This window comes from Penicillium vulpinum (genome assembly GCF_028829585.1).
Source record: "Penicillium vulpinum strain IBT 29486 chromosome Unknown utg000003l_segment0_segment0, whole genome shotgun sequence".
NCBI lineage: Eukaryota > Fungi > Ascomycota > Eurotiomycetes > Eurotiales > Aspergillaceae > Penicillium > Penicillium vulpinum.
This window is the reverse complement of record NW_026643243.1, coordinates 8,837,110-8,861,967: the sequence shown is the minus strand read 5'-3', so window position 1 is coordinate 8,861,967 and position 24,858 is coordinate 8,837,110. Positions and strand designations below refer to the sequence as shown.

At 47.8% G+C, this 24,858-nt stretch overlaps 10 protein-coding genes across 10 annotated transcripts; 7 read left to right on the top strand and 3 right to left on the bottom strand.

Annotated features, from left to right (window-relative positions):
• Positions 1–128: 128 nt before the first annotated feature.
• Positions 129–6,695, bottom strand: N7479_008388 (uncharacterized protein; the record flags this gene model as incomplete). Its single annotated transcript, XM_057256082.1, has 1 exon — positions 129–6,695. One exon carries the CDS (start codon positions 6,693–6,695, stop codon positions 129–131), a length of 6,567 nt encoding a protein of 2,188 aa, XP_057109944.1.
• Positions 6,696–7,732: 1,037 nt separating this feature from the next.
• N7479_008387 (FAD-binding oxidoreductase) lies at positions 7,733–9,222 on the top strand (the record flags this gene model as incomplete). The annotated part of the gene is made up of 2 exons (XM_057256081.1): positions 7,733–7,828; positions 7,906–9,222. The coding sequence occupies 2 exons, from the start codon at positions 7,733–7,735 to the stop codon at positions 9,220–9,222; spliced, it is 1,413 nt and encodes a 470-aa protein (XP_057109943.1).
• A 393-nt stretch (positions 9,223–9,615) lies between these two features.
• On the top strand, positions 9,616–11,125 carry N7479_008386 (Winged helix-turn-helix transcription repressor DNA-binding; the record flags this gene model as incomplete). The annotated part of the gene is made up of 5 exons (XM_057256080.1): positions 9,616–9,846; positions 9,896–10,025; positions 10,074–10,197; positions 10,272–10,756; positions 10,806–11,125. 5 exons carry the CDS (start codon positions 9,616–9,618, stop codon positions 11,123–11,125), a joined length of 1,290 nt encoding a protein of 429 aa, XP_057109942.1.
• Positions 11,126–11,668: 543 nt separating this feature from the next.
• Positions 11,669–13,736, top strand: N7479_008385 (MDR family MFS transporter; the record flags this gene model as incomplete). The annotated part of the gene is made up of 6 exons (XM_057256079.1): positions 11,669–11,958; positions 12,036–12,114; positions 12,185–12,455; positions 12,515–13,018; positions 13,086–13,246; positions 13,305–13,736. Coding segments are annotated over 6 exons (1,737 nt in total), but the record flags the coding sequence as incomplete, so codon positions are not given.
• A 567-nt stretch (positions 13,737–14,303) lies between these two features.
• Positions 14,304–15,449, bottom strand: N7479_008384 (zinc-binding alcohol dehydrogenase family protein; the record flags this gene model as incomplete). Its single annotated transcript, XM_057256078.1, has 1 exon — positions 14,304–15,449. The coding sequence occupies one exon, from the start codon at positions 15,447–15,449 to the stop codon at positions 14,304–14,306; it is 1,146 nt and encodes a 381-aa protein (XP_057109940.1).
• A 707-nt stretch (positions 15,450–16,156) lies between these two features.
• On the top strand, positions 16,157–17,227 carry N7479_008383 (uncharacterized protein; the record flags this gene model as incomplete). Its single annotated transcript, XM_057256077.1, has 2 exons — positions 16,157–16,242; positions 16,330–17,227. The coding sequence occupies 2 exons, from the start codon at positions 16,157–16,159 to the stop codon at positions 17,225–17,227; spliced, it is 984 nt and encodes a 327-aa protein (XP_057109939.1).
• Positions 17,228–17,354: 127 nt separating this feature from the next.
• On the top strand, positions 17,355–18,322 carry N7479_008382 (uncharacterized protein; the record flags this gene model as incomplete). Its single annotated transcript, XM_057256076.1, has 2 exons — positions 17,355–17,601; positions 17,745–18,322. 2 exons carry the CDS (start codon positions 17,355–17,357, stop codon positions 18,320–18,322), a joined length of 825 nt encoding a protein of 274 aa, XP_057109938.1.
• Positions 18,323–19,657: 1,335 nt separating this feature from the next.
• Positions 19,658–19,950, top strand: N7479_008381 (uncharacterized protein; the record flags this gene model as incomplete). Its single annotated transcript, XM_057256075.1, has 2 exons — positions 19,658–19,692; positions 19,785–19,950. The coding sequence occupies 2 exons, from the start codon at positions 19,658–19,660 to the stop codon at positions 19,948–19,950; spliced, it is 201 nt and encodes a 66-aa protein (XP_057109937.1).
• Positions 19,951–20,743: 793 nt separating this feature from the next.
• Positions 20,744–22,204, bottom strand: N7479_008380 (transcriptional regulator SPT3; the record flags this gene model as incomplete). The annotated part of the gene is made up of 3 exons (XM_057256074.1): positions 20,744–20,749; positions 20,802–21,629; positions 21,683–22,204. 3 exons carry the CDS (start codon positions 22,202–22,204, stop codon positions 20,744–20,746), a joined length of 1,356 nt encoding a protein of 451 aa, XP_057109936.1.
• Positions 22,205–23,705: 1,501 nt separating this feature from the next.
• Positions 23,706–24,718, top strand: dph5 (diphthine synthase; the record flags this gene model as incomplete). Its single annotated transcript, XM_057256073.1, has 3 exons — positions 23,706–23,840; positions 23,938–24,062; positions 24,121–24,718. 3 exons carry the CDS (start codon positions 23,706–23,708, stop codon positions 24,716–24,718), a joined length of 858 nt encoding a protein of 285 aa, XP_057109935.1.
• Between the last annotated feature and the right edge of the window lie 140 nt (positions 24,719–24,858).

The following is a 24,858-nucleotide window of genomic DNA, read 5'->3' as shown; positions in this document are numbered from 1 at the left end:
TCTTTTTACATGACTTTTGGTTATTTCTCCCCCTTGTCAGTTTATGACCTTTGATGGTAACAATGTCTTTCCCCAAATTATGTTTTTGCTTCATATTGTGGGCTTCGCATTGGTCTATTGCGCCCTGCCTATATCGTCTCTTGTACCTGATTTGATGGCGCGGGTAAAAAGCCGATCTTGACAAGATACTCGGCACTCCTGCTTACAGCAAGTTTCAATGGCAATGGTGTGCTGCTACCCTTGTCTCGCGAGCTACCCGCGACTCGCTTATCGCTCTGTAGGCCCCCGATCATGTGTGCTAGTGGCCACAGGGGATGTTTCTCTCTTACAGCTTCAATGTCAGCACGGACAAGAGCCAGCCACTCTGCCATGCCCCTAGCCTCAAGCCTATAACCCATGCCCTCAAGAATAGCCCAGAATTCCCTCCATGTCATGCCATCCACGGGTGGCTTTTCAGCCACTATGTCCACCATTTTGCCTAGTGCCGCATCAATAATGGCTGTCGCAGTCGTCGCAGCATCTGATATGGTAAGCCACCCGTCCGCCTCAGCAGCATTGTACGCTCCTATCTCGATGCACGTTGCCACCAGTCGCCATATATAGTCATTGAAGTTAGAGAAGCCCTCAGTTGGTGTGCCAATGACCCATCCTGGGTTTAGCACAGCGAGTCGATTGGTTTCGGATGGGCTCCGTCGCGCCGCGCGCCTGACTACAGCCTCGGCAACAAACTTAGTTTGGCTATACGCGATGGCATCGACGGCTGAGAGCTCCTTCAAAACGTCCAGCTCTTCGTAAGAGTTCCAAGGACGGCCACCCGTAACATAAAGAAATCTCATGCGAGGGAGACCTACGGCGAGGAGTAACAGCTCGATGGTTGAGCCAACATTGGCAGCCTCTAGGACTTCGTAGCTTTTTGTCCAGTGCACTGTAGCGCCGCTGTGAATGATCAAATTGACTGCTTGGCCACTGGTTAGAGAATCCCAACGCATCGGATCAAGTCCCAGGCGTGGGAGCGCCAGGTCGCCCTGCCAGACTTCCAGCTTCTCCGCGTGGTGATTAGTCCACCAGAGCGCTTTTACGGCCGCACTAATAGTGCGCTGTCTGGCTGCATTGTCCGTATCGCCGCGTACAAGACAAATGACGCGACTAACTTGGTAGTGTTCGAGGAGCTGACGGAGGATTTGGGTACCGATAAAACCGTTGGCACCAGTCAATAACACGATAAACGTTTTATTATCTCCGTCCATCGGCTGATCATTACTCGCTATAATGTCACGCTGTACAGCTCTCTGCTGGGCACTCAAAATCTTAGAGTCATGCCGGCTGATCTCAGCCGCGAGATCAACTGAGATCAAGGCACAAGTTAAAGAGTGTCGAACTGAGTGATCCTGAGCACCAATCGCCTGGGAATCGACTATATATTGAGCTAGGCTCCTGATACTGGTTGCTTTGTTCATCAAAAGCTGCATTCCAACTTGAACATGAAAATTCTGGGAGATGAAAGACATGAGTTCCATCATGTCCACCGAGTCTAGACCAGATGAGTGTAAAAACACATCGTTCAGCTCAATTTGCTGGTGCTGCTGTGACTCGTCCTCTTTGAACGACAGATTCTCCCGGGTCCATGAGGCACGCATGGAATGTAATTTCTGAGCTAGTTCGTACGCTGGCTGCTCAGTCTTCAATATTGTTCTACCGCGTGGGGACTCATTCTCGAGGGGTTCTTCAGATGCATTGAACGGGTGTTCCCCTTCAACCGACAGTAGTTCCCGGCCGATCTCACGAAGTCTTCTCCGGTTCGTCTTCCCTGTGGCAGTTAATGGCAGACCCGGCAGAGAAAAGAATACCGTCGGCACCATGTATCTCGGCAGATGATGTTCCAGCTTCTTCTTAATATCAGCAGCCGCTGGGTATTTCTTGGCTACCAAAGTCGACTTTTCGTTAATCTTCATGCCGTTACCACTCGTCTGGATGAAGGCCACCAACACCGGTCTAGGATTCTCCTCGCCCTCAGGCACAACAATTTCAGCCACAGCCTGACTCGCTTTTGGTAAACAATCAAGAATATGGTGTTCGACTTCTTCAAGCTCGAAACGCTGCCCTCTAATCTTGACTTGACTATCTTTGCGGCCCATAAACATCAAACTCCCATCATCGTTGTACTGCACCAGATCACCCGTCTTATAAAGGCGGCCGTGACGCCCAGGTTGAGTATCTGAACCCTTTAGTAGCCATTTAGGGTCTTCGATAAACACCTCAGCGGTCTTTCCCGGGTCCCCCATATAGCCATTGCCAACAAGCGGCCCTTCGAGGAGTAGTTCACCGGTGCATCCCGGTGGCAATAAGCGATCGTGGTCCTCTGGATTCACAATCCATGTCACCAAACCCACACCTTTTCCTATCCGAGTGGCCTCCTCTGTGTTGGATCCAATGGTGTTGATCGTGCTAATTGGTGTGCATTCGGCGGGCCCGTAGGCGTTTATTATTTGAATTTTATGCGACTGCCATCGCTCAACATCTCTGGTTGTGACTGGTTCACCAAGTAAAATCAAAGTCCTAAGGCCCTGCACCGCCACCGGATCCAACAAACGTGCTACCGTGGGAGTCAGATTGACAATTGTAGGCCGCATGATGGCCATGATGTTGCCAATATTATTACGATCCCTTTCTGATGGAATGCACAGACACCCTCCAGCAATGAGTGTGGCTACAACATTATGAATCGCCGCGTCAAAAGCATATGATGCGAAATCCAAGACCCTAGATTCCCTGTTAAATCCCAATAGCTCCAACTGATAGTGTACAGCAGAGCAGAAATTCTCGTGCGACACTAACACCCCTTTGGGCACCCCAGTGCTTCCGGAAGTGAAGACTGCATACATCATCCTCGATGATGGTTGTAGCAGTGTGAGACTCGTAGCATAACTCGAGACACTCGGAACGCTATTCAAGATCTGCGATATGTCTGGGCCAATTTGAACTACTATCTCTGACAGTCTGAGGCTTAAACCGATGTTGGCTTGGGAGGACAATAACAACTTCGAGCCCACCTGTTGGACTACTGATTGTAGTCGGGGCTCAGGGAGGGAAGGGTCTAGCAACACAAAACCTGCACCTGACTTTAGGACACCAAGCATGGATACTACTGTCCACTTGGACTTCTCGGAGCATATTGGCACCAGGATATCCGGCCCTAGTAGGTACGGGCCAACTCCAAATTTGACAATCTGGTCCGCTACCGTCGTCGAAAGTCGGTCTAGCTCACCGTATGTGAGCTCTCCATCCCAAGAACATATAGCCGTTGCCATCGGCTGGCTCTGCATCTGCCACTCAATCATATGATGACCATATCTTTTCACTGGCGATGGAACGGTACGATTCCAGTCCCATATTCGCTCAAGACTCTGGGATGTGACGAAGTCGATGTCTGCTATGCTCTGTTGAAATTCTGCCTTGTCAAGCTGCTTCATCACAAACTCAAGCCCTTCTAACAATGCCTGCACAATCCATGGCTTGATCACGTTTGAGTCAAATCTGGCATTGACCCTCTTCATGCCAATTTGTACTTCAAGAGCCAATGCAAAGGTGTTGACCCACTCCGGCTCGTAACTCTCTTCCCACACCCCAAGTGTACCGCCAGACCGGGTATTTTCTTGTGGCTGGATAATAAGAAGGGTTTGGAACATACATGCCTGCTGGGCTTCGGGACATGTTTTAGCGATCCGATGTAAGCCGAACTGCTCGAAAGGAATAATATCCGTTGATTGCTGCTGTACGGCCGCTAGATAGTCCAAAACCCTCTGGTGCCGTAATATCTTGACATAAAACGGAACTGTTGCTACTGTTGGGCCCACCAACTCGTTGATGCCGCTAATGGGTGCCCCGCGTCCTGATGTAGTGATACCAAACACGATACTGTCCGAGTTTGTCATGCAGCTGATAAGCAGAGCCAAGGCGGCACGAACGAGCGTCGTAGTTGTAACATCTCGCGGCTGTGTGTTGAGCCATGGTATTTGATGCGTTATATCGCTGTCTGCTACTGAACGCTGTACCGATGATGGAAGCACCGGAAATGGGGTACAGTCACAATTCTCAAGAGTATTGCGCCAGTAGTCAGCTATCCTCTCACTGTCTTGTTCCTCAATATACTTAATAAACTCTTTGAACTCGCGCTTCGTTGGTTGTGTCAAGGTGCCACAGTACTGTCGATCAACCATGTCAACCATGAGTGGCAATGACCAGCCATCGTACAGCGCGTGGTGAAGCGTCCACACAAACCATCGATGCAAGCCTGTATTGTCTGTGACCATGGTGTAGCGTGCAAGAGGCTTTCCAAGTTCCATTGGCCTCTTTTTATCCTCTTCGAGATGCTCATTCAATCCTATCGTATGGGTCCATTGGATTTTTTCGTTCAATACTAACTGCAAAAGACCCACGCCGCTGCACTGCACGATGCGTGTACGTAGAATTACCACATTCCGAGCCATTTCCTCCCATGCTCGACAGAAATCTCTTGTTTCAATGGTCGAATGTAGTTTCAGAGTACGTTGAATCATGTATTCGCCTGGGTGCTTTAAAGATAGAGATAGAAGACCTTCTTGTAGCGGAGTGCACGGGTATGCATCTTCTATCATGGCAGGATCTAGTTGGTACTGACCCTCAATTTCTCGGAGAAGCATGCTTTTATTGCATCTGTCACCCAGAAGAGCGAAAGACGGAATCTTTGCCGGGGCCTTGTCAGCTACATCCTGGCACCGACTGACCAGTCTGTCAAGTGTAGGATATTTGAACACGTCTAAGACCGTGAGCTCAATACCAGCCTTTTGAGCCTCGGAAACAACCCTCATCGCTGCAATCGAGTCTCCCCCTAGCCGGAAGAAACTATCTTCAAGTCCTACCAGCGCTGAGTCAATGGCCAGAACTCTGCCCATTATCTTTTGTAACTCCAGTCCGACTGGTGATGATGGCTGTGGCTTCACCGTTTGAATTTGCTTTTCCATGTATTCATGGAAACATGAAGTACCAATCTGGCATAGCCTTCTTCGGTCCAGTTTCCCTGTCACCGTTATGGGGACTTCACGTATGGAAAAGAACATGGTGGGGACCATATAGCCTGGCAGGCGCTGAGCCAACATGTCTTGGATATCAGTGGAAATTTGAAGCATCTCCGTGGTGTAGGTAGGCTCCGGCTGTTTGGGATTTTCTGAAATTGGGTAGATTTGAATGAAAGCCGCCAACACTTTACTTGAGTTTTCCCCTCTCGGCATGATGAAATCGACCATGACTCTCTCCGCTTCTGTCATGAGTTCATGTAAATGGTGCTCAATTTGTCCAAGCTCGACTCGCTGTCCGTGAATTTTAACCTGTGTATCTTTGCGACCGACATATGTCAAGCTTCCATCCTCGTTATAATGAACAAGATCTCCTGTTTTATAGAGGCAGTGTCGGTATCGTCCTTGTTGTTTCGAAGTTCCTCGCCGCAACCACACTGGGTCGTGGATAAATGCCATTGCTGTCCTCCCCGGGTCATTCAAATACCCTTCACCTACGAGTGGCCCTTCTAGAAGTAGCTCGCCAGTGGTACCAAGCGGAAGCAAGTGATCGTGGTTATCTGGATTGACAACCCATGTCACCTGGCCAGCACCAATGCCAATTCGAGTGGCTTCTTGTGGACAAGAAGCGTTACTATTGATGAGGCTGTATGGAGTACACTCACTTGGCCCATATATGTTGAGAACTCGTACTTTGCCCCACCAAGGGTTAATATCTCTAAGATGTAATGGTTCAGCAATAAAGAGCATTGACTGTAGTGTAGGAGTATCCTTGGGGTCCAGCAGTTGGGCAACGGAGGGTGTAAGGACAGCAACATTTGCGCGTAGAGATGCTATGCTCTGAGCCAGCTTGTTCATCCGATCCTGCTCCATTGGTACACATAAGCAAGCTCCTGCAGCCAGAGCTGTAAAAGTTTGGCTGATTGATGCATCGAAGCTGTATGAGGAAAAGTCGTAGATTCTCGATTCTTTTGTAAATCCAAGGTGTTGTGCCTGATAGTAGAGAGCTGATGCATAACTGCTATGGGTCAAAATAACCCCTTTCGGGGCCCCCGTGGTGCCTGATGTGAAATTCAGATACAGGATTGAGGATGGGGAAACGGTGGGAAGGCACCGGTTTGCTTGAATATCCAGATTTATGAAAAATGCTCGATCGATAGGAACCACATTTTGAGCCAACCGTGAACTGAGCGCCTGGGTTGAAAAAGAAGACAAGATGAGGTCTGCCTTGACTTGTTGGACGATGCGATGGAGATGTTGCTCTGGGAGCAAGGGATCGAGCATCACAAATCCTCCGCCGGCCTTAAGAACACCAAGCATAGCAACTGTCGTCCACATCGATTTCTCGAAACACAGAGGTATCAATAAACCGGGTCTAACTCCCAATTCTATGAGCCGGTTCGCTAATTTTGTAGCGAGCTGATCCAGTTCCTTGTAAAGTAATTCTCCATCCCAGGCACAAACAGCAAAAGAATTAGGCTGGTCCTGTGCTTTCTCTTCGAATATTTCGTGAACACATCGTTCGATTGGTTTCGGAGATACCTTGTTCCATGTCCAGATCTTTTGTAGGTCTATTTGTGTTACCATCCCAATGTCCGTCATTTTGACATCCGCACTCTCATTCCGCTCTGCCGTACGTGACATTGCTTGTTAGGGTGAATGATCACGATTTGTTTGAGGTTCTTTCGAAGAAGTCGTTGATTCTTTTTTTGTTCTTCCTTTTTGTTCTCTTTTTTTTTGGCTGAGATTGTGCTGATAACTGGGCGCTTGTTAAGTATAATAACGTGTTACATCTTCAAGACCTTGATCTATGTATGACAAGAATAGCCGGCTGCATATGCGGCCTTGTTCAGACTATTTGGTACTATGCAGTCTTCTAGGTTCATCAATTGCTAAATATTTTCTCGCCTTTTCCAGTTGTAAGGAGACAAAAGAAACGGCAGAAAAAGGCCTCAACCGTACAGATTCCTTTTCCAATAGGGAGGTATCTAGATAGGCCAGCCAGCATGAGTTTATTTGCTTGAGAAAGTGGGAGTGAGAATTCGAATGCCCGTCGAATCACGCACAGACACGCTAAAATCCTCCACACCTTCACCCTCTGTGCTTCAAGGTATGTCTGCACTTCTACAATATCAGGAGCAAGGAGCCCAACATGCCCAAAAGTATTAGTCCTTTTTGTCAACGCAGTAAGCCGATCATCCGAGATATTCAAGTGCACCAGTTCCAGTAGCCTGGAAATATTGTTCTTGGCCGCCTCCGTCTCTTCCGTACGGCTATCACTCGTGGTCACCCGTACTCAGATTACTGCAGATATGAAAAGGGAGAGGCAGGTGATCTATGTCAAATCCTGATCGATATTCTAGGCTACCAATTCATAACCATCACCTTGCCTTCCATGTGTACCCCGAGCAACTCCCGCGCCTTCCGAGATCCTGGTTTATCCATTACACTACATGTGGACTAAATCTTCGCTTAATGATGCATGACTTGATGGTTATGTAGCATCCATAGATACTACCTTGAAGAATATTCTCGCTACAACTCGCCATTTCAGGGATGGGTATACGTCTCCTTTGGGTGAGAGACGCAATCTTAACGTAATTTAATTATACACGGTAACACTTAAACTTGATTCGAGCCACATCCAATTTAGTGAAACCAGTTTTCCTAGGACTTACATGATGCCCAACTGGAACGAGCTACGCGGCGACATAGCCAAAGGTGATGTGCTGATTCCATGGGATGATGGATACGCCACAAGTCTCAAGAGATGGAGTGTAGCAGCTGAAATAGCACCGGCCAGTTTGCTCTAATTCCTCAGACACGACTTTTACGCTGACTAATTCTCATTTAGGCTGTGGTTGTTAGGCCTGTATGTGCCGAAGAGGTCTCTGTGGCCATAAAATTTGCTACCGCAAACAAGCTCCCGCTGGCTGTTTGTGGTGGTGGTCATTCGACAAGTGGGATGTCATCATCAAAAGGCATGGTCATTCATCTTGGAAATATGCGAAATGTTGAAGTCGATCAAGTCAGTATGACCGTGTCTTTTGATGGTGGCTGTCTTTGGGGCGATGTAGATACTGCTCTAGAGGCCTATGGACTAGCTACTGTCGGTGGTACAGTGAATCACACAGGCGTGGGTGGGCTTATCCTAGGGGGAGGCCACGGCTGGTTGACAGCAAAATATGGCCTCACAATTGACAACCTGATGTCGGTTCAGATAGTGACAGCCGATGGATCCATCCTTGAAGCCTCTGAATCGCAAAATTCAGACCTTTTCTGGGCTGTCCGTGGAGCTGGGGCTCAGATTGGAGTCGTCACACGCTTCAGATCTCGCGTCTATAAGCAGGGACAGGTCTGGAGCGGAACTATAACATTCATACCTAGCAAGCTGCGTGAACTGGTGGCATTTGCAAACGAGTTTCACAGTCGGGATCAACGAGAAGGCCACTGCTTAGCTATAGCTGTGGGTTTCACACCAGATGGAGCAAACCGCATCCTTTCTGCTATTCCGCTTTACCATGGCCCAGAATGGGAAGCGAAGGGATACTTTTCAAACCTTCTTAGCATCGGATCCATCGAGGATAGCACAAGTATGATGTCCATTGCGCAAGTCAACACACTGCAAAACCCAATGTGCGAATATGGCATCCGCCGCCTCCAGGGCTCTGGCAATGTGACGATGCCTCTCCACGCAGCCGCTTTCCAACAAATGGCCGATACCATCTGGTCTTTCCACGATATGCATTCTGACGTAAGGATCTGCGCCTTAGCAGTTGAACTTTTTTCAACACACAAGTTGCGCGAAGTGCACCAAGGCACTACTGCATACGCCAACCGCGGGGAGTACTACGATGCTGTTACTATATTTGGGTGGAGCAACCCGGCACTCGATTCTACTGTTCGGCTGTTTAACTCGGAACTATGCGCACAGATACGCCGTGCGAACGGATACGAGTACCTGGGTCGTGATAGAGAGGAGGACTCTAGAGAAGAGCCAGTGGGACGTTATCTCAATATGGAATCAGAGCCGTTGATGCCATCTGAAGCATATGGTTCGAACTTGGAGAAATTAAAAAAAGTGAAAAAGAAGTTTGATCCAGGGAACATTTTTCACAAATGGCATGGGTTAGGGGTTGAAGAAATGGAAAAAGCACCTAGTAATTCCTGAATCACGAATAAATGTACTGTGACAAGATTTCATAAGATTCCCAACCTGGATGTTAGTGTTGGCTGCAACTTCACTAGCTTTCCAGTACTTTCTTCTTTTTTTCGTTAATCACTATTTTACAGTTTAATTTTGATATATATTGAATTCTTGCTTGAAAATTCCACAAAGCTAAGGTCGTGTGACTATCCATAGTAGGGACTACGAATAATATATAATATTTTCAACGCCAAAAACACGGATCACCCTTCTTATATACGTCAAAAGGTGACGTAGTTGCTGGCTGCGACCTTCCGAAGGGCTTAAATACGCAATCGATCCCACCACCTCTCCCTCTTTTTTCTTCTTCTTGATATTCAACAATTCTTTTCATTTTTAGCTTTCATATTCGTCAGCATGGCAGCCGAGAACGCAAGTTGTACTTCATGCCCTGTCAACCTACTTATTGCCACGCGCCCAAACATTGCTGAGGCAGTCCCAGGCTTGCTAGAGGAGGTAATTGAAGGTGTTAACAGCCTGCCTACTGGGACTGATGAGGACCGCAAGGATGTGTTAGTCAAGTGTCGAGCTTTAGCTAGAGCCCTAGAGACTCCTCGGGAGACGATGGTGGACCATTGTTGGGGACAGGTAAGCGCTCTAGAGTCTCATCGGTCGAGCAAAATCAGTGACATAATAGATTGGTGCAATCGGAGCAATAATATTTGGTGTGGATTCAGGTTTGTGGGTATTGATGGCTCGGAATGGCGATAAATCCCAGAAGGTTACCGACTTGGCCGTGAGCCTTGGGGTTGATCCTAGACTTCTTGGTGGGTTTCATATAACCCGTTCCAGAGGTCTAGCTGACCATATAATAGGTCGCCTGATGCGACATATCTCTGCTATGGGACTCCTCATCGAGGTCGATCAAGATGAGTACAGGCCCACAAACTATACCAAGGCGCTAAGCCTTCCTCAGATTGGACATGGATATCTTGGTCTGTAAGTGCTTATTCAAGCCCAAGTCAAGTTCTAGAAGGTAACAGTGTGACTCATGCCTCCTGCCACTCGCTTAGTACCGCGTGCACTGTTGCAGGGACCTTGAGATTTCATGAGTTTTCGCGTAAGAGGGGCTGGATGAACCCGACAAGGAGCCAGGACACATCTTTGATGCATGCCTATGGTACCGACAAGAATTTATTTTCTTGGGTGCATGACTTGGGCTACGGAGAACAGCTGAATGATTACCTTGGTGGTTATAACCTGGGTCGCCCACTCTGGATGGACCCTGGTGTCTATCCTGTGAAGGAGAGGCTCATCGATGAGGCCGATCCTAGCCCGGATGCACCGTTCCTCGTGGATATAGGCGGCAACGTCGGTCATGACTTGGAGAGATTTCACAGTCGCTATCCAAGCGTCCCCGGAAAGCTAATACTTCAAGATTTGCCTATGATGATTCACCAGATCAAAGATCTAGATCCGGATATAATCCGAATGGAGTATGACTTCCATAATGAACAACCCGTTAAAGGCAAGAGTGCAGAGTTATCTCCTCAATTCCGTTCACATTCTCCCTATCAATCTCGAGGGATTACTTACCATATTCTCAGGTGCCCGTGTCTATTATATTCACTCAATGCTACATAACTGGCCGGACGATGTATGTGAGAGCATACTTGCACGAGTGAAAGAGGCCATGAAGCCTGGTTATAGCAGACTACTGATCAACGAGACCGTTATGCCGCATAACAGCGCCCATTGGGAAACTACGGGACTTGATATGATGATGTTGACCCTATTCTCTTCCGAAGAACGGACTAGTACAGCATGGTACGACTTGATTGAGAATAAGGCAGGCTTGAAAATTGTGAAAGTATGGAGCGCTGGAAAGGGGGTAGAAAGTGTGATTGAGTGTGTCAATGAGCATTGATATGGGTAGTATGGACTCATTGCAGTCTTTGGGCCTAAGGATGTACAAGAATATTCGGCCGTTGTGTTGACGACGTAAGACTCTGATAACCTCGGGCCTGATATTAGGGATTTCAAATGGAACAACACTCCGATGTGCTCTTCAATGTTTTCTTGACACCTCTTTTTAGATGTATATAAAGACGATAAAATACATGAATTAAGTAGACGAGTTTTTATGCATAACCTTTGATGTAGTTGACGGTGGTCGATTATAGTACTATTGTCGCCAAAGGCGCTCGGGCCGACATAAGCTTCGGATTTCAGAAGCAGACTCCGACTCACCCTATACTCCGACCAAAATCCGAATAGATGCAGGTGAAGGAAGCCCCTGTTTAATTTCGGATTTCGAAAGCCAATGTCCGCTTTATCTCCAGGAGGCGGAATTTGAGATATACAGATAAAAGTTGAATATGACTACTTTATTTTGATCACGACCTAACAGCCATCACTCATCACAGTATCATACCAATAAATTAGTCTTCCAGCTACGGTACTTGACTAGACCTCCTGTCTTGCAATAGCCGAGATGAAACCTTCCACTCTCGATGAGATTCCTATAGACTCGTCCGAGACGTCGCCAAAGAACTCGATGGAAAAGCAACATGGTTCCGAGATCAATGCCTCCGGCGATGATGCAGAGTTCAAGGCCCAATATCCGTCGGGCCTGGCGCTTGCTCTTATCCTGACATCAGTTACTCTGGCCTATTTCCTGTTCTTCCTTGACCTTGCTGTCATTTCTACGGCCGCTCCGGCCATTACCTCCCAGTTTGACTCGTTGGTAGACGTCGGTTGGTGGGTACCCATCCTGCTTGTCTAGGCCACAATTACTGGTCTTTTCTTTTCGTGAGATGCTAATTCATCTTTTCCAGGTATGGCGGCGCCTACCAGCTGGGGAGTGCAGCATTTCAGCCCTTAAGCGGCAAGATTTACAGCCGATTTTCCATCAAGGTATACTCTAGCTCAAGACTCACGCATCTTAACTCCACTGAAAACAAATTCTAACGGGGGCGTCATATAGTGGACCTTTCTTGTCTTTTTCGTAATCTTCGAAATTGGATCCGCCATATGTGGAGCCGCTCATTCATCGGCCATGTTCATCGTCGGTCGTGTTATCGCGGGTGTTGGGTCTGCTGGAGTGTCCAACGGCGCAGTGACAACCATTTCCGCCGTCCTCCCAACACAGAAACAGGCCCTTTTCATGGGGCTCAACATGGGCATGGGCCAGATAGGCCTTGCGACGGGGCCCATCATTGGGGGCGCGTTCACCACGAATGTGTCCTGGCGGTGGTGTATGTTATTCCATTTCTTACATTGGAGATTACCAAAAGGCTAAATTTTCTTCTTTTAGGTTTTTATATCAACCTCCCTTTGGGCGTCATCGTCGGCGGGTTCCTTCTCTTCAACACAATCCCCGAACCAAAACCCAAGGATCCACCTCTCCAGATTCTTGGCTCTGCTATCAAGTCTCTAGACCTCCCAGGATTTGCGCTCATTTGCCCGGCGGTTGTCATGTTCCTCTTGGGGCTCCAGTTCGGCGGTAACGAATATACCTGGGATAGTTCAGTTGTGATAGGATTGCTGGTCGGCGCTGGCATTACCTTTGTTGTCTTTCTTGTCTGGGAGTGGCACCAAGGGGACAATGCCATGGTGCCACTTGCCATGCTCAAACACCGAGTTATTTGGTCCGCTGCGATGACAATGTTCTTCAGCTTGTCCAGTGTTCTTGTGGCTGATTTCTATATTGCAATTTATTTCCAGGCAATCCACGATGACACGCCCCTAATGAGCGGTGTTCACATGCTCCCAATCACCCTCGGTATCGTTCTGTTTACCATGGTCTCGGGCACTCTGAGTAAGTGCTTCCAACTGTGGCCTTTAGTCCGTTAATTTATATGGCCACCGTCGCTGATACTGAAAAGTTTCCGTTTTGGGCTACTATCTCCCATTCCTTCTTGCAGGGGGTGTGATATCATCTATTGGCTACGGACTCCTGTCGACATTGAGTGCTACGACTCCGGTTGCAAAATGGATTGGGTACCAAGTTCTCTATGGTGTTGGAAGCGGTTGCACGACTGCAGCTGTAAGTTCGATTCTTGTCAAATAATGGCCCCGCCAGCTGATCTGTATCTTTCGTTTAGCCCTACATCGCTATACAAAGTCTTGTGGCTCCAGAGCAAATTCCCCTTGCCATGGCCATTATCATCTTCTGGCAAAACATAGGTGCTGCCACTTCTCTGATCGCCGCAAATGCCATCTTCAGCAATAGCCTTCGTTCAGAGCTTCAAAAACGCGCTACACAAATCAGCGTTTCTCCAGACGCCATTATAAATATCGGAGTCCGCTCGATCCGTAACCTGGTATCTGGCTCCGAGCTAACTGCTGTGCTCGCCGCTTACGCCAAAAGCATCGACAAAGTGATGTACCTCGGTATTGCTGTCAGCGTTGCTGTCTTGGTATTTTCCCCAGGGCTTGGATGGAAGGACATCCGGAAGGTCAAGGAGCTTCAGGTCATTACTGAGAAGTCTTCTGATAGCAGTTATAAAGATTCAGCAGGGATTGGTGAAAGGTAGCCTCGTTGATCATCAATGAATTGCGACCCCAGGGAGGGTTATACTCATCCTTCTTCATATCATCTTCGACTGATGCAATTACATTCGTTTTCGACGCCGCCGATTCTAGCACTCCCCTCAGGGGTCAACTAGTCGGTCTGCTGTCGTTTTTCTTTGGGGAATCTGCTTTTTGTTTTAGGATCAACATTGTCCAGACAGTTTGTACAACATTTAAATTTATTCTTTTGTCACGATTTTCACTTTTACTGCACCATACCAAGAGGTTCCACACTAAGAATTAATAAACATCCATACTAACACCTGCGCATAGGCACCGCCTAGGTATCTTCACTAGCCACGCCTTGTTCGTCTATAAGTGCCTCTGACTTCCTTGTACGGGTGTATGTTTATTTGAATCTAAAAGACATAACCAAGTAGGAGAATTTTGGTTATATAGTGAGATTAGTGGCTACTATATAGATATGACTGTCAGAAAATCGCAGTAATAGGAGAGTATATTAATATATAACCGAAATCCTGCACCTAATTTAAGTTTATCCTAGACACTGGGTATCTTTCGTCACTAAGCTAAAGCGTCACGACAAGCTTCTTTCCGGATACACCTTTTCTCTGAAGATGGAGAGCCTCTTGGATCTTATCCAGTCCCTTGCCCACAACATACGGAGGAGGAGCTGGCACAAACTGGCCCTGTTCAAGAGCCTGCGGCAAAAAGTCCATGTATACATGAGAGACGACGCTATCTGGATCAACTAGGCCATCAACGATGATGAATTTGGCCTCCACCCCAGTTCTGATGCGCGTCCCGCTCGATTTAATCATGCCACCCATCATGCCCATCAAGTACGTACCTTTGCCAACAAATGTCGTTAGCTTCTCGGCAGGTATGATAGCGCCGGCCACGGCAATGAATTTTCGTGTGAGTTTGGGATCATGCTTCCTCATAACCGTGGTGCATGCCTCCACGGCACCATTGCCAATTGTGTAAGCACCGACCAGCTCGTGGCCTTTCAGAGCGGTGAGGAGATCCTTGGCCAACCTTTTGCTCTTGTAGTCGAAGACCTGAGAGGCACCAAGACCCTTGACATAGTCAAAGTTCTTAGGTGACGACGTAGAGAAGACTTGGTAGCCAGCAGCCACAGCAAGCTGTACGGCATTGCTACCAACACTCGAAGCACCGCCAGTGATAATGACAGTGCGCGGCAAGCCTGACTTGCCTACAACTTTGATGGTTGCTGGAGTCTGAGGCATGTCGAGGCCCAGATAATCCGGGTGGAAAAGGCCGTAAGCCGCAGTCCCGAGACCCAGTCCCAAGACACAGGCCTGCTCATTGGTGATGCCGGGTGGAATCGGCGTCAAGATGTTCTGTCGCATTACTGTATAGAGTTGGAAAGCTCCCTCGGCCGGGCGGTTGACCTCTTTCGCAATGGCCGCAGCACTACCGCAGACTCGGTCGCCCACGCGGAAACGCTCCACACCGGGACCGACCTCGACGACTTCACCAGCAACATCGGTGCCAAGAATGAAGGGATACTTGATATAACCAGCAAGCGCTGGGCCAATGTACTGCAACACCCAGTCGAAAGGATTGATGGCTACGGCGGCGTTCTTGACTACGACCTGGCCTGAGCCAGGACGGGTGTAGGGCGCGTCGCTGACCTTGAATGGCAGGACCTTTTTTGCGGGGATCCAAGCCGCCTGATTCAGTGGTGCCATTTCTGCGAAGGGACCAGGCGGGTATGCAAAATGAAGCAGCACTAATTAGAGGGGACGATGTGTGCAGGAAAAAACTGAAGCAAAATCAAACCCGCCAAAGGCTCGAGCGGAGTTATATGTGCATGTCTTCACAGGATAGTGGTCAAAGGCTCTAGACAGTCCAGGGGCTGCAAGGTACGTGCGACGGAATCTGTACGGTATCCAGAGGACTGAAGTCCGGTTGAGGCGCTACCCCAACTCTGATAGTTCATTGTGACTCGAGCGGCATTCTTCCACCTGTATCCCCGGGATCGACATGAAAGCTGCAGCAGTATTTGCCCATTGCTACCATCTCAGCGAGCTGCTCTTTTGCGAGACATGCTCTCGGCCGGTCGTGTCTTTCGCCTCATCTTCTGGCACTGGGGGATAGTTTTTCAAGATGACTAGCCGATTTGCGTCAGCTTTCTTCCATAGGCCATGGCGCAAACAAGACCTAAACGGAATATTTTATTGATAAGGCAAAATAAATACTATGGTGGCGGACTTCGGGCTAAATCCGACGGCATTCTCACGATATAACACGGGATATTAGTAACCGGCGGAATCATCTCCGTTAACTCCGTTCCATAAGTAAAGAACATGGAGGTATCTTTGAAGCCTGCCACCTGGGGACCTAAATTCCATCGAGATATTTTGACCATCTAGCCTAGCCTGTCTCACCAATCGCTATGACTATGGACAGATCGAAACTAGCCCCGGGCCAAACTAGCACCTATGGCCAGGCTTGCACCCATTGCTACAAGGCAAAATCCCGGTGTGTGCGTTCTGCAAATAGTGATGATTGCGAAAAGTAATCAGTGTATGGCTCTTGACATTAGACATCAAGCTAATTATTTCCTAGATGTCTTCGCCTTGGGAAAAGGTGTGAGCCATCAGAGTCCTTTCGCAAGCGTAATGCTCAAACAACTCCAACCGATGTGTCCGATACACGCATCGCTCGGCTGGAAAACAAGATCGAGAGCTTGCTATCTGCAATGCAATCTTTTATCGGTTCCACGGCTGGTTCTGGGTCTACGTTCAACATCCCACAACCCCCTTCCCTCAATGGAGACAGCATTTCATCAGCCACGTCTTATTCGAATAACACTCTGATAAACCCCACAAGCACTAATATGAGCTACAATGAGCGGCCTACATACTCCACCAACTCGATTGCCACAGTATCGGTAAATCCAAATCCGACTTTCCAGTGTCATCCTTATCCTCTATCGCCCTCTACTCCATTGCCAAATCAAGCAGACGAACGGCTCAATTTCTTCCGATCTCGAATGCTGCCATATTTCCCTTTCATCAATCTTACCCCAGATATGACAAGCTGGTATCTCCGCCAAAACAGGCCATTCTTGTTTCAAGCTATTCACACCGTTACCACCTTCTCGACACAGGAAAGATTAATTCAAGTTGAGGAACTGAAGCGTCTTCTGTTCACATCTGCTTTAATCAAAGTCGAGTCAAATATCGACCTGTTGCTTGGACTACTAACTTATCTAGCATGGAGTACCGATGCTTTCCTTGGAAGGGCGGACCTGATCTCTCGTCTCATGATGCTCGCTATCTCGCTAGTATATGATCTACGGTTATTCAAACCATCCTCACCAGAGGTAAAACTCATGATGACTATTACCCAGGGGCGGGAAGACCAAGATGGTCACAGTCCCAGCGAGGGAACCCCCTACAGCTTATTAGAAGGGCAACGGGCAGTACTGGCTTGTTTCATTTTGAGCTCCAAGTGCGCATAACCTTCCTGATTTTCCATCAACCTTAATTACCATGACATATCTGAGGAGCGAGCCATACTAACATATGACTATCTGTAGTGTTTCATCACACCTTGGGCGTCAAGATGCTATACGCTGGACTTCACAAATGGAAGAGGCGCTTCAACTCATTATAATAAGCAAGTCATGCGCCACTGATGAATTGTTTGTCGCTCAAGTACGCTTGCAGCTGTTGAAGCAGAGAGCGGATGATGTCCGACAGCAGGATGAGACAGATTATGCTCGTATAGGAACAGCTCCTGCGGCCTCGGCTCCTCGCATATTATATCTGAAAACATTACGAAGGCAGCTATATGAGTTAAAATCTTCATTCCGCGCAGATCTCCAACAGAGCTGTAAGTAGTTCCTTGAGTAAAATATATCGCAATTTACCTCGGCTGCAGCATGGCTAACATTCACCTGGGGTGCACCTGGGCTTGACGTACAGACATTCTCAACACACACGCGCAATACGTCGAACTATACATCAATCAGCTAGCGTATTCTATCAGTCAAGACACGCCTCTAGATTTAGCTGGACGAAGGGGCGATGGCGGGATCCTACTAGGATTTGAACGTCTTGATTGTCTATGGCAGTCCGTCGAGAACATCAAATCGTGGCTGGACAGTTTCTACAAAATCCCTTGCTCAAAACTCGTCGGGCAACCCTTTCACCTTTGGTCACAGATGATTCTTAGCATCACACTCTTGAAATATCTTTCGACACTCAAAGACCCAGAATGGGATTGTCAAGCGGTGCGAAATACAGTTCACTTAATATCGACGATGGACTGTATGCTTCAGAAGCTCGATCTGGGCAGCAAGGAACCGGAACTTCAGTGCAATGACCATTTACTGAAATTTTTATCCAAGCTCTTATCCAAATGTCGGGTGTGGGCTGAAACTCGGTGGAACATATCTTCTCAGGTGCAAACCGGTGATATCAGGCCATGTCAGAGTGACTCTCACAGTAGCCATATCCCGGATCTAGATCAGATGGCCTGGATGCAGTCTATGGACTTAGGAAATGATCAGTGGTTTGAAGATGTACTGGGTATGTCCACGACATTGTACTAGTTTATGTTATTAGTGTAAATAATATACTAAAGCCTTCAGAGAAAACATCTTTGGGCAGGCAGAAATCCAAATAATCCAGCTCCTGTTTATTTATGGTTATAATGCATTTTGTGTGATGCAGATGATATAAGTAACTTGTAGTTTTTATATATTTTAAGAAATTGCTATATACTAGTACACTCTCTATATATCTGCCCTATATAATAGTCTATAAAGTAATTTCGTAGAACATATAAGAACTTCAAGTTACTTATATCATCTGCATCACACAAAATGCATTACAAACATATCTTCTTCTTGATTTTTTTATTTTCTTCTCCTATCAATCAATCAATCAAGCAAGCAAAGTTCAATTAACATGTTGCAGTCTAACTAGTTGCGTATGACTATGCAGGCGCTTCATCCAGCTGAAGCAAGAACTCGAAGCCAAACGCCGAGTTGGGATCACTCCCGGAAGTAAATACAGAGGTTGATTTGTAAAGAGCGTGGAATCAGCCCATTCCCGCATGTTGTAACCCCACAAACCCATACATAGTAAAAAATATCAAATGAATGCGGCAGAGTGCACCCTGCGCCTTCCGCCTCCTACGTCTCTCCCTCTCTCCCTTTCTCTTTCTCCCTCTTCTCCTCCCTGTATCCTTCCCCTGCTCCAGTTGCAATTGGTTGTGTATTATTCATGGCCAGTTGCCTGGTATGTTTGTCAACTCTGGCTGAGCTTACCCATCGTCTTCCACACCTAGCTCTATTACCGCAAGGCCTGTCGGTTCGTCGTCGTCCTCCTCGAGTCCCACGTGTTGAAACTGCTGGAGGAGACCTGTTCGGTGCATAAAGTTGGCCACGTAGCGGATGGCCTACGGGTTAGACACGAGCTTGTCGTAGTCCTTGTCCTTCACTCCAACTTTGTCGAGCTGCTTCTACATCTTTACCCGAAGCCCGGTATACAATGGACATTTCATCAAGATATATCTCGGTGTCTGTGAACCTGCATCGCAGCTGCATTGGTCTGTCTCTGAGGCCTTGGTTTTGAACAAGAAGTGACGAATGCCGATCCTCATTGTGCGCATCTGGATCGGAATTGCACATTGCCGTTTCGTTAATCCTTCGTATAGACGAAGGGTCTTTTTGTTCTTGTTCGGCACCTGCACCAAGCGTTTTCTTCTCCTATCTGGTAAGTGTGATATCCTTTTTCAGCTTTTTGGCCCTCCACTAATATACTGATTTACCTGCGCTCCCAGTCCGCCGCGACAAACGAAAGGAATTGGCAATTGCTGAACTAGTACGTTTGGCCGAAGAAAAGGGTGACGGGGTTATGAACACTGTGGGGCTTAACCTGATATGGCTGGTCTCCATCTTGGTCATCGCAGTGAAGGGTATCCTCTTCCTCTGGTTCGTTTTTGAACGCTTGTTTGACCGGTATATTCCTTGATTACTGCGCCTTATATAGGAATGCTGACCTATATAGCCGTTTCCCTGCCCCAGGTGTGTATATTCCTACTCCTTCCCGTGTCGAGCCCAACGCTGCACCCCTACAGTTAGTCACAAGATGGGCAGGCATCTTTTTGCAGGTCTTCGGTTTCCTACAGAGCGTTCGTTTTCCGCGTATTTTCCGTGAACGTCGTGCTGCTTGAACTACGGTGAAGTTTGGTCTGGGGGAAACCCCATTTATTAACAGGTACGTGTACAAATAAGAGAAAACAGACAAGCAAGTTCACTCTAGGCAAAACCATCTATATCTATCATTTATATAATTTAATCTAGACCTACATAGCAATGGCAGAACTCCATACTTGATTCACTTTCTTTTTGCCTTGCTTAGACCTATAACACGTCCACATGCTGACCAGGAGAATTATGGATTGTTTCCTGAGCCGTATTACTATTATCAATACCGAGAGAAGAGGAATCCATTAGGCCTTCAGTTATACATAGTTACTCAACTGGCAAAGACATGTAAATAATAGCCACGGGACCCTCATTATTCTTATACCATTCTTCTCTCATCGCTTCAGACCAAGATACGTAGTATGATAAATCTAAATAATCCAGCTCCTGTTTATCTATCTCATCTGCTGCTCATTCTCAATGTCACTCTCAGTTCACTCCTGGCTCGTCTTCTGCCCAGAATCACTTTACTGTGTTCATGATGTAAGTATTTTCGAGCTCTTGTTTTAAGTGGGACAGTTATACTGAGCGAGAGCTTTGATGAGATTCTAGTTGAGATTATTACTACCCACAGTGAATTTACAAGCAAAGATACAACATTGAACTAATCAAACATTCAATTAAACTAGTGAATTGTCACCACCACCGAATGCACCGCAAATCAAACAAGGTAAAACTGGGTATCGTTCGCAAACTCCCGGTCCCACGCGCGTAATTCATGAAGGGGCCTCTGGGAGGGAGGCCCAAGTGAGCGAACATTTAAACCTAGTGACTTTGTTAGCATAAGAAGATAAAGTGGTATTTTATGTAGACTCACCAAAGCAAGAGGGTGGCGGGGGGGAACACGACCCTCGTGCAACAGCATGGCAACCGCTTTCTGGGGAGTAGCCTGTAGCTTGCGGTAGGCCTCGCGAACGTGCCGAGGCTCAATAGGAGTGCGGCCCTCCTCGGGCGGGTCGAACAGGCCCGTCTCGCGCTTCCGCTTCTTGAGGTTCTCGCCGGCTTCGGCGCCACCGCGACGGTGCTTCTCATTGTCTTCGCGCTCCTTGACTTTGAGAGCTTGCTCAGTCAAAGTCTGGACAATCTCGAATGTGAGGAATCCTAGGATGTCCACGATATCGTCGTTTGGCTTGGATTCGGTGACGATGCCGAAGCCTGCCCACTCACGGAAACGCTTGCTCTTGCGGTAGGTGAAGGAAGCCTGGCGACATTCAGACCAAAATACATACTCCTCTCTCGTCATGTGGCGAGTGCGTTCGTCGGCAGCAGCAAGACGCTGGAGAGTCGCGTAGTTCTGCTCCTCCTCCTCTTCATCTTCTTCATCTTCACGCTCGGGGACCTGAACTGAGTAGAAACTGTTGACATCCCACGCAAGTCCGACCTTGGCGCGTTTGTTCTTGGGTTTGGGGGCCACGTCTTGGGGGCCTGCAACGACACCAGCCGCATCGTCGGCGGCAGCGAAGTCGGCGGCATCACCACCACCCTTGTCGTCGGAGTCCTTCACATTCTTGCGGACGTCCTTCCAGGATAAAAAGGTTCGCAGGCGGGAAACCTTGGCCTTGTCGTGACGAATCAGGAAAATCAGGTCGTCGGTAGAGATCGAGCGGACTCCGCGGCGAGTTGCCAATGCGGTGCTGCGGCTAAGCTATTTGCTCGTCAGTGACAAGAGTTCCTCAAGGCAGAATGACTAGCACGCACAATTTCGATCACTTGTTGGCGGGTGATTTCTTCAATCAAAGTAGTGGTCTCAGGAGACGGCTCTGCTGTCTCTCCAGAAACAAACATCATCTTAATATTGTCGTCAGTAATGGATCCTCCAACTATGTTTGCCTCTCCCATCTCATAATCTTCCTGGCTCTCGATAATTGTTCCGGAGTTGGTCGTCGCACTATCTTTCTGAAAACTGAACGAGTTGAAGATACGAGTGCACAGCAAGCAAAGGCGAACGCGAACGAGTCGCTCCTTGGCAGTGCCATGATGCTTGGTGTACTGCCCGCAAAAGTACTCTCCCATAGAGAAAAAGTCTGACTCAGCATCGCCGGCCAGGTGCTTCTGATTTGCACCAGAGACTTCTTCAACAGGATGCATGGGAACATCATCAGAGAAACCCAAGCCTGAGTCTGGAGCTGCACAAGGCGCATTGATAGAGGTGTTCACGGTACAATCACCCATGGTCACATTAGGATCAGTCAAGGGCTCATCAGCATTACTGATGATCATATCAGGATCGTTCAAGTTCCTTTGAGAATCACTCAAGGGCACATGCGAATCAATTTCCATCTGTTCCACCCCATTACGGTCGAGTTCTTCCCGATACTGTGTCCAGTGCTTAACAGTGGGTTTGAAGTAAGAGCTGGAAAAAAGACATGATGGGCAAATGATGAAAAACAAATGAAGTGCTTAATGCCGTAGATGAAATGTCGAAGGACGCGCGAGATTGGTTTGTAGACGGGGTTGACAGGGGTATTCAGAAGACGAGTTCAGTTGAACAAAGAAGCAAGGCAGTAAATGATCTGCCGAAAAGACGAAGGCGTAGAGTTGAAGAGTTCCGATCTCGGGTAGAAGAGCTGAGTGACAGGCGAAGAGGAAAGGTGAAAGTGAAGAATAGAGGTATCGAAGGACCTCGCCAGCTCAATGGGCTGAATGGCAGCCCTCACAGCCTCGATATCGATAAGCTCACTCGTGGCCCCACACATATCGTAGAGAAGGCACGACCGTGTTGCCAATTGCTCTCGACTCTAGAAACACTGACATCATCCTCAGTCTTCAAACCGGTATCACTCATTAATCCAGCGTCAAAGCTTCGATCTTGGCAGAATCAGTTGCATAGAGGATGCGAGCAGTTCGAGGATTGCAGTCTTTTTTGCTCGACACAAGATGCATGCATCCCAACAACCCAACAATGCAACACCGAAAGGCCCAGCTGGGCCATGATATGACAGGGCCACAGATTTTTATAGCCAATGTCGATCTTGTTTATAAAGAATTGAAGAGGTCAAGAATGACACGGCGTTTTTCCAGCCAATGAGTTCATCCGAAAGGCAAGTGTACGTCACAAGCCCAGCCAGTTCATCCATGAACATCCCATCGTATTTGCTGACCTGAAAGGCAGCTTCGAAATTCAGAGTATGGCTTCTTCCTGTGGAACTTGGGGAATCGAGGACGCTGTGGCACTGTCCCCTAAGAGAACGTGTTTGCGCCTCGCAAGTATATTGTGTCGCAAAGCCAGGTGACGGTGACAATATGTTCAAAACTCTTTGGAGACCTGACGACAGCACAAAATTCAAATACTCGAGAGCCAGAAATATCGAGAGACTGAAAACCGCAAGCGAAATGAACCAAGGATCGTGAAGGAACTCACCTGCTGTATCTCCTGTCGATACTTCGGATTCCGATCAGTGCTCATGATGGATGGCGGTAACCCTACCAGGGGAGGATGTCTTTGTCTATTGATATGAAGGCTTATATAAGAAGATGAACTTGGAATATTGGATTGATTCAAGACAAAGTGAGAGATGATGATCACAGGAGGACGAAGCTCTGGACGTGCACAGGCCGATCTGGGGGAGATGAGCGATAACCGGATATTGTTTGATCCGGCGGTGGCGGAGTATTCTGCCTGTATCGCGGGGCACGGTTATTCTTTTTTTCTACCTGTTTGTTATATGGTGAGATCCATTGCGTTTTTCTCAATTACATAACCTGGGACTTTACAACCAAGATGCTTCATTTAGTTGGACTCGGTCTCGCTGATGAGACGGATATCACCGTCCGTGGTCTGGAAGTTGTGAAACGGGCCGAGAGAGTCTATCTAGAGGCATACACAAGTATTCTTCTTGTCGATAAGGAAAAACTGGTGAGTTAAGTTCCAGGTTTTGACTTCCAATCCTATATCCCAATGAGCCATTCCATATCTTTTGCGCAGATGAGCTGATGAAAAATAATACCAGTAGGAAGCGTTCTATGGCCGCCCCGTCATCGAGGCAGACCGTGAATTAGTCGAAACCGGCAGCGATGACATCCTAGCCGGCGGCCAAGATGTTGATATTGTGTTTTTAGTAGTGGGAGATCCGTTCGGGTACAGTTTTAGTCCACTTTTCTTTCGAGATCTATAGCTAACACCATAACACTAACAGCGCAACAACCCATACCGATCTCGTCCTCCGTGCGCGCGAACTTGGCATTGAAACCAAAGTCGTGCCGAACGCCTCCATCATGTCCGGAATCGGTTGTACAGGACTCCAGCTGTACAACTTCGGACAAACAGTCAGCATGGTCTTCTTCACTGAGACCTGGAAGCCCTCCTCATACTACGATCGTGTGCGCGAGAACATACAAATCGGCCTACACACACTAGTCCTACTCGATATTAAGGTCAAGGAGCAGTCGCTGGAGAACATGGCACGCGGACGCCGCATTTTCGAGCCGCCTCGCTACATGACTGTTGCGCAGTGTGCGGCACAGATGCTGGAGACTGAGGAGGAGCGACAGGAGGGTATCTACGGGCCAGACAGTTTGGCTGTTGGTGTTGCGCGTTGTGGCGCTGCTAGTCAACAGCTTGTTTCTGGTACACTTAAGGAGTTGTCTACTGTTGATATGGGCGCGCCATTGCACAGTCTTGTTCTTCTTGGCCGGAGGACGCACGATCTTGAGAGGGACTACATTCGTGAATATGCAGTCAATAAGGAGACTTTTGACGCGAGCTATGTCAAGGGATATGGGGCTAGCTTGTGAGGATCGACCTTCTGTGAAAAGATATGATTTCAAGATTAAAATGCATGATAAGTTTTTATAAATGAGGACGGATGTACTTGCTATACACTGATGTTTGGATGATCAAGTTTAACAAGAAAGTTTAGTATATTGGGCTTCAT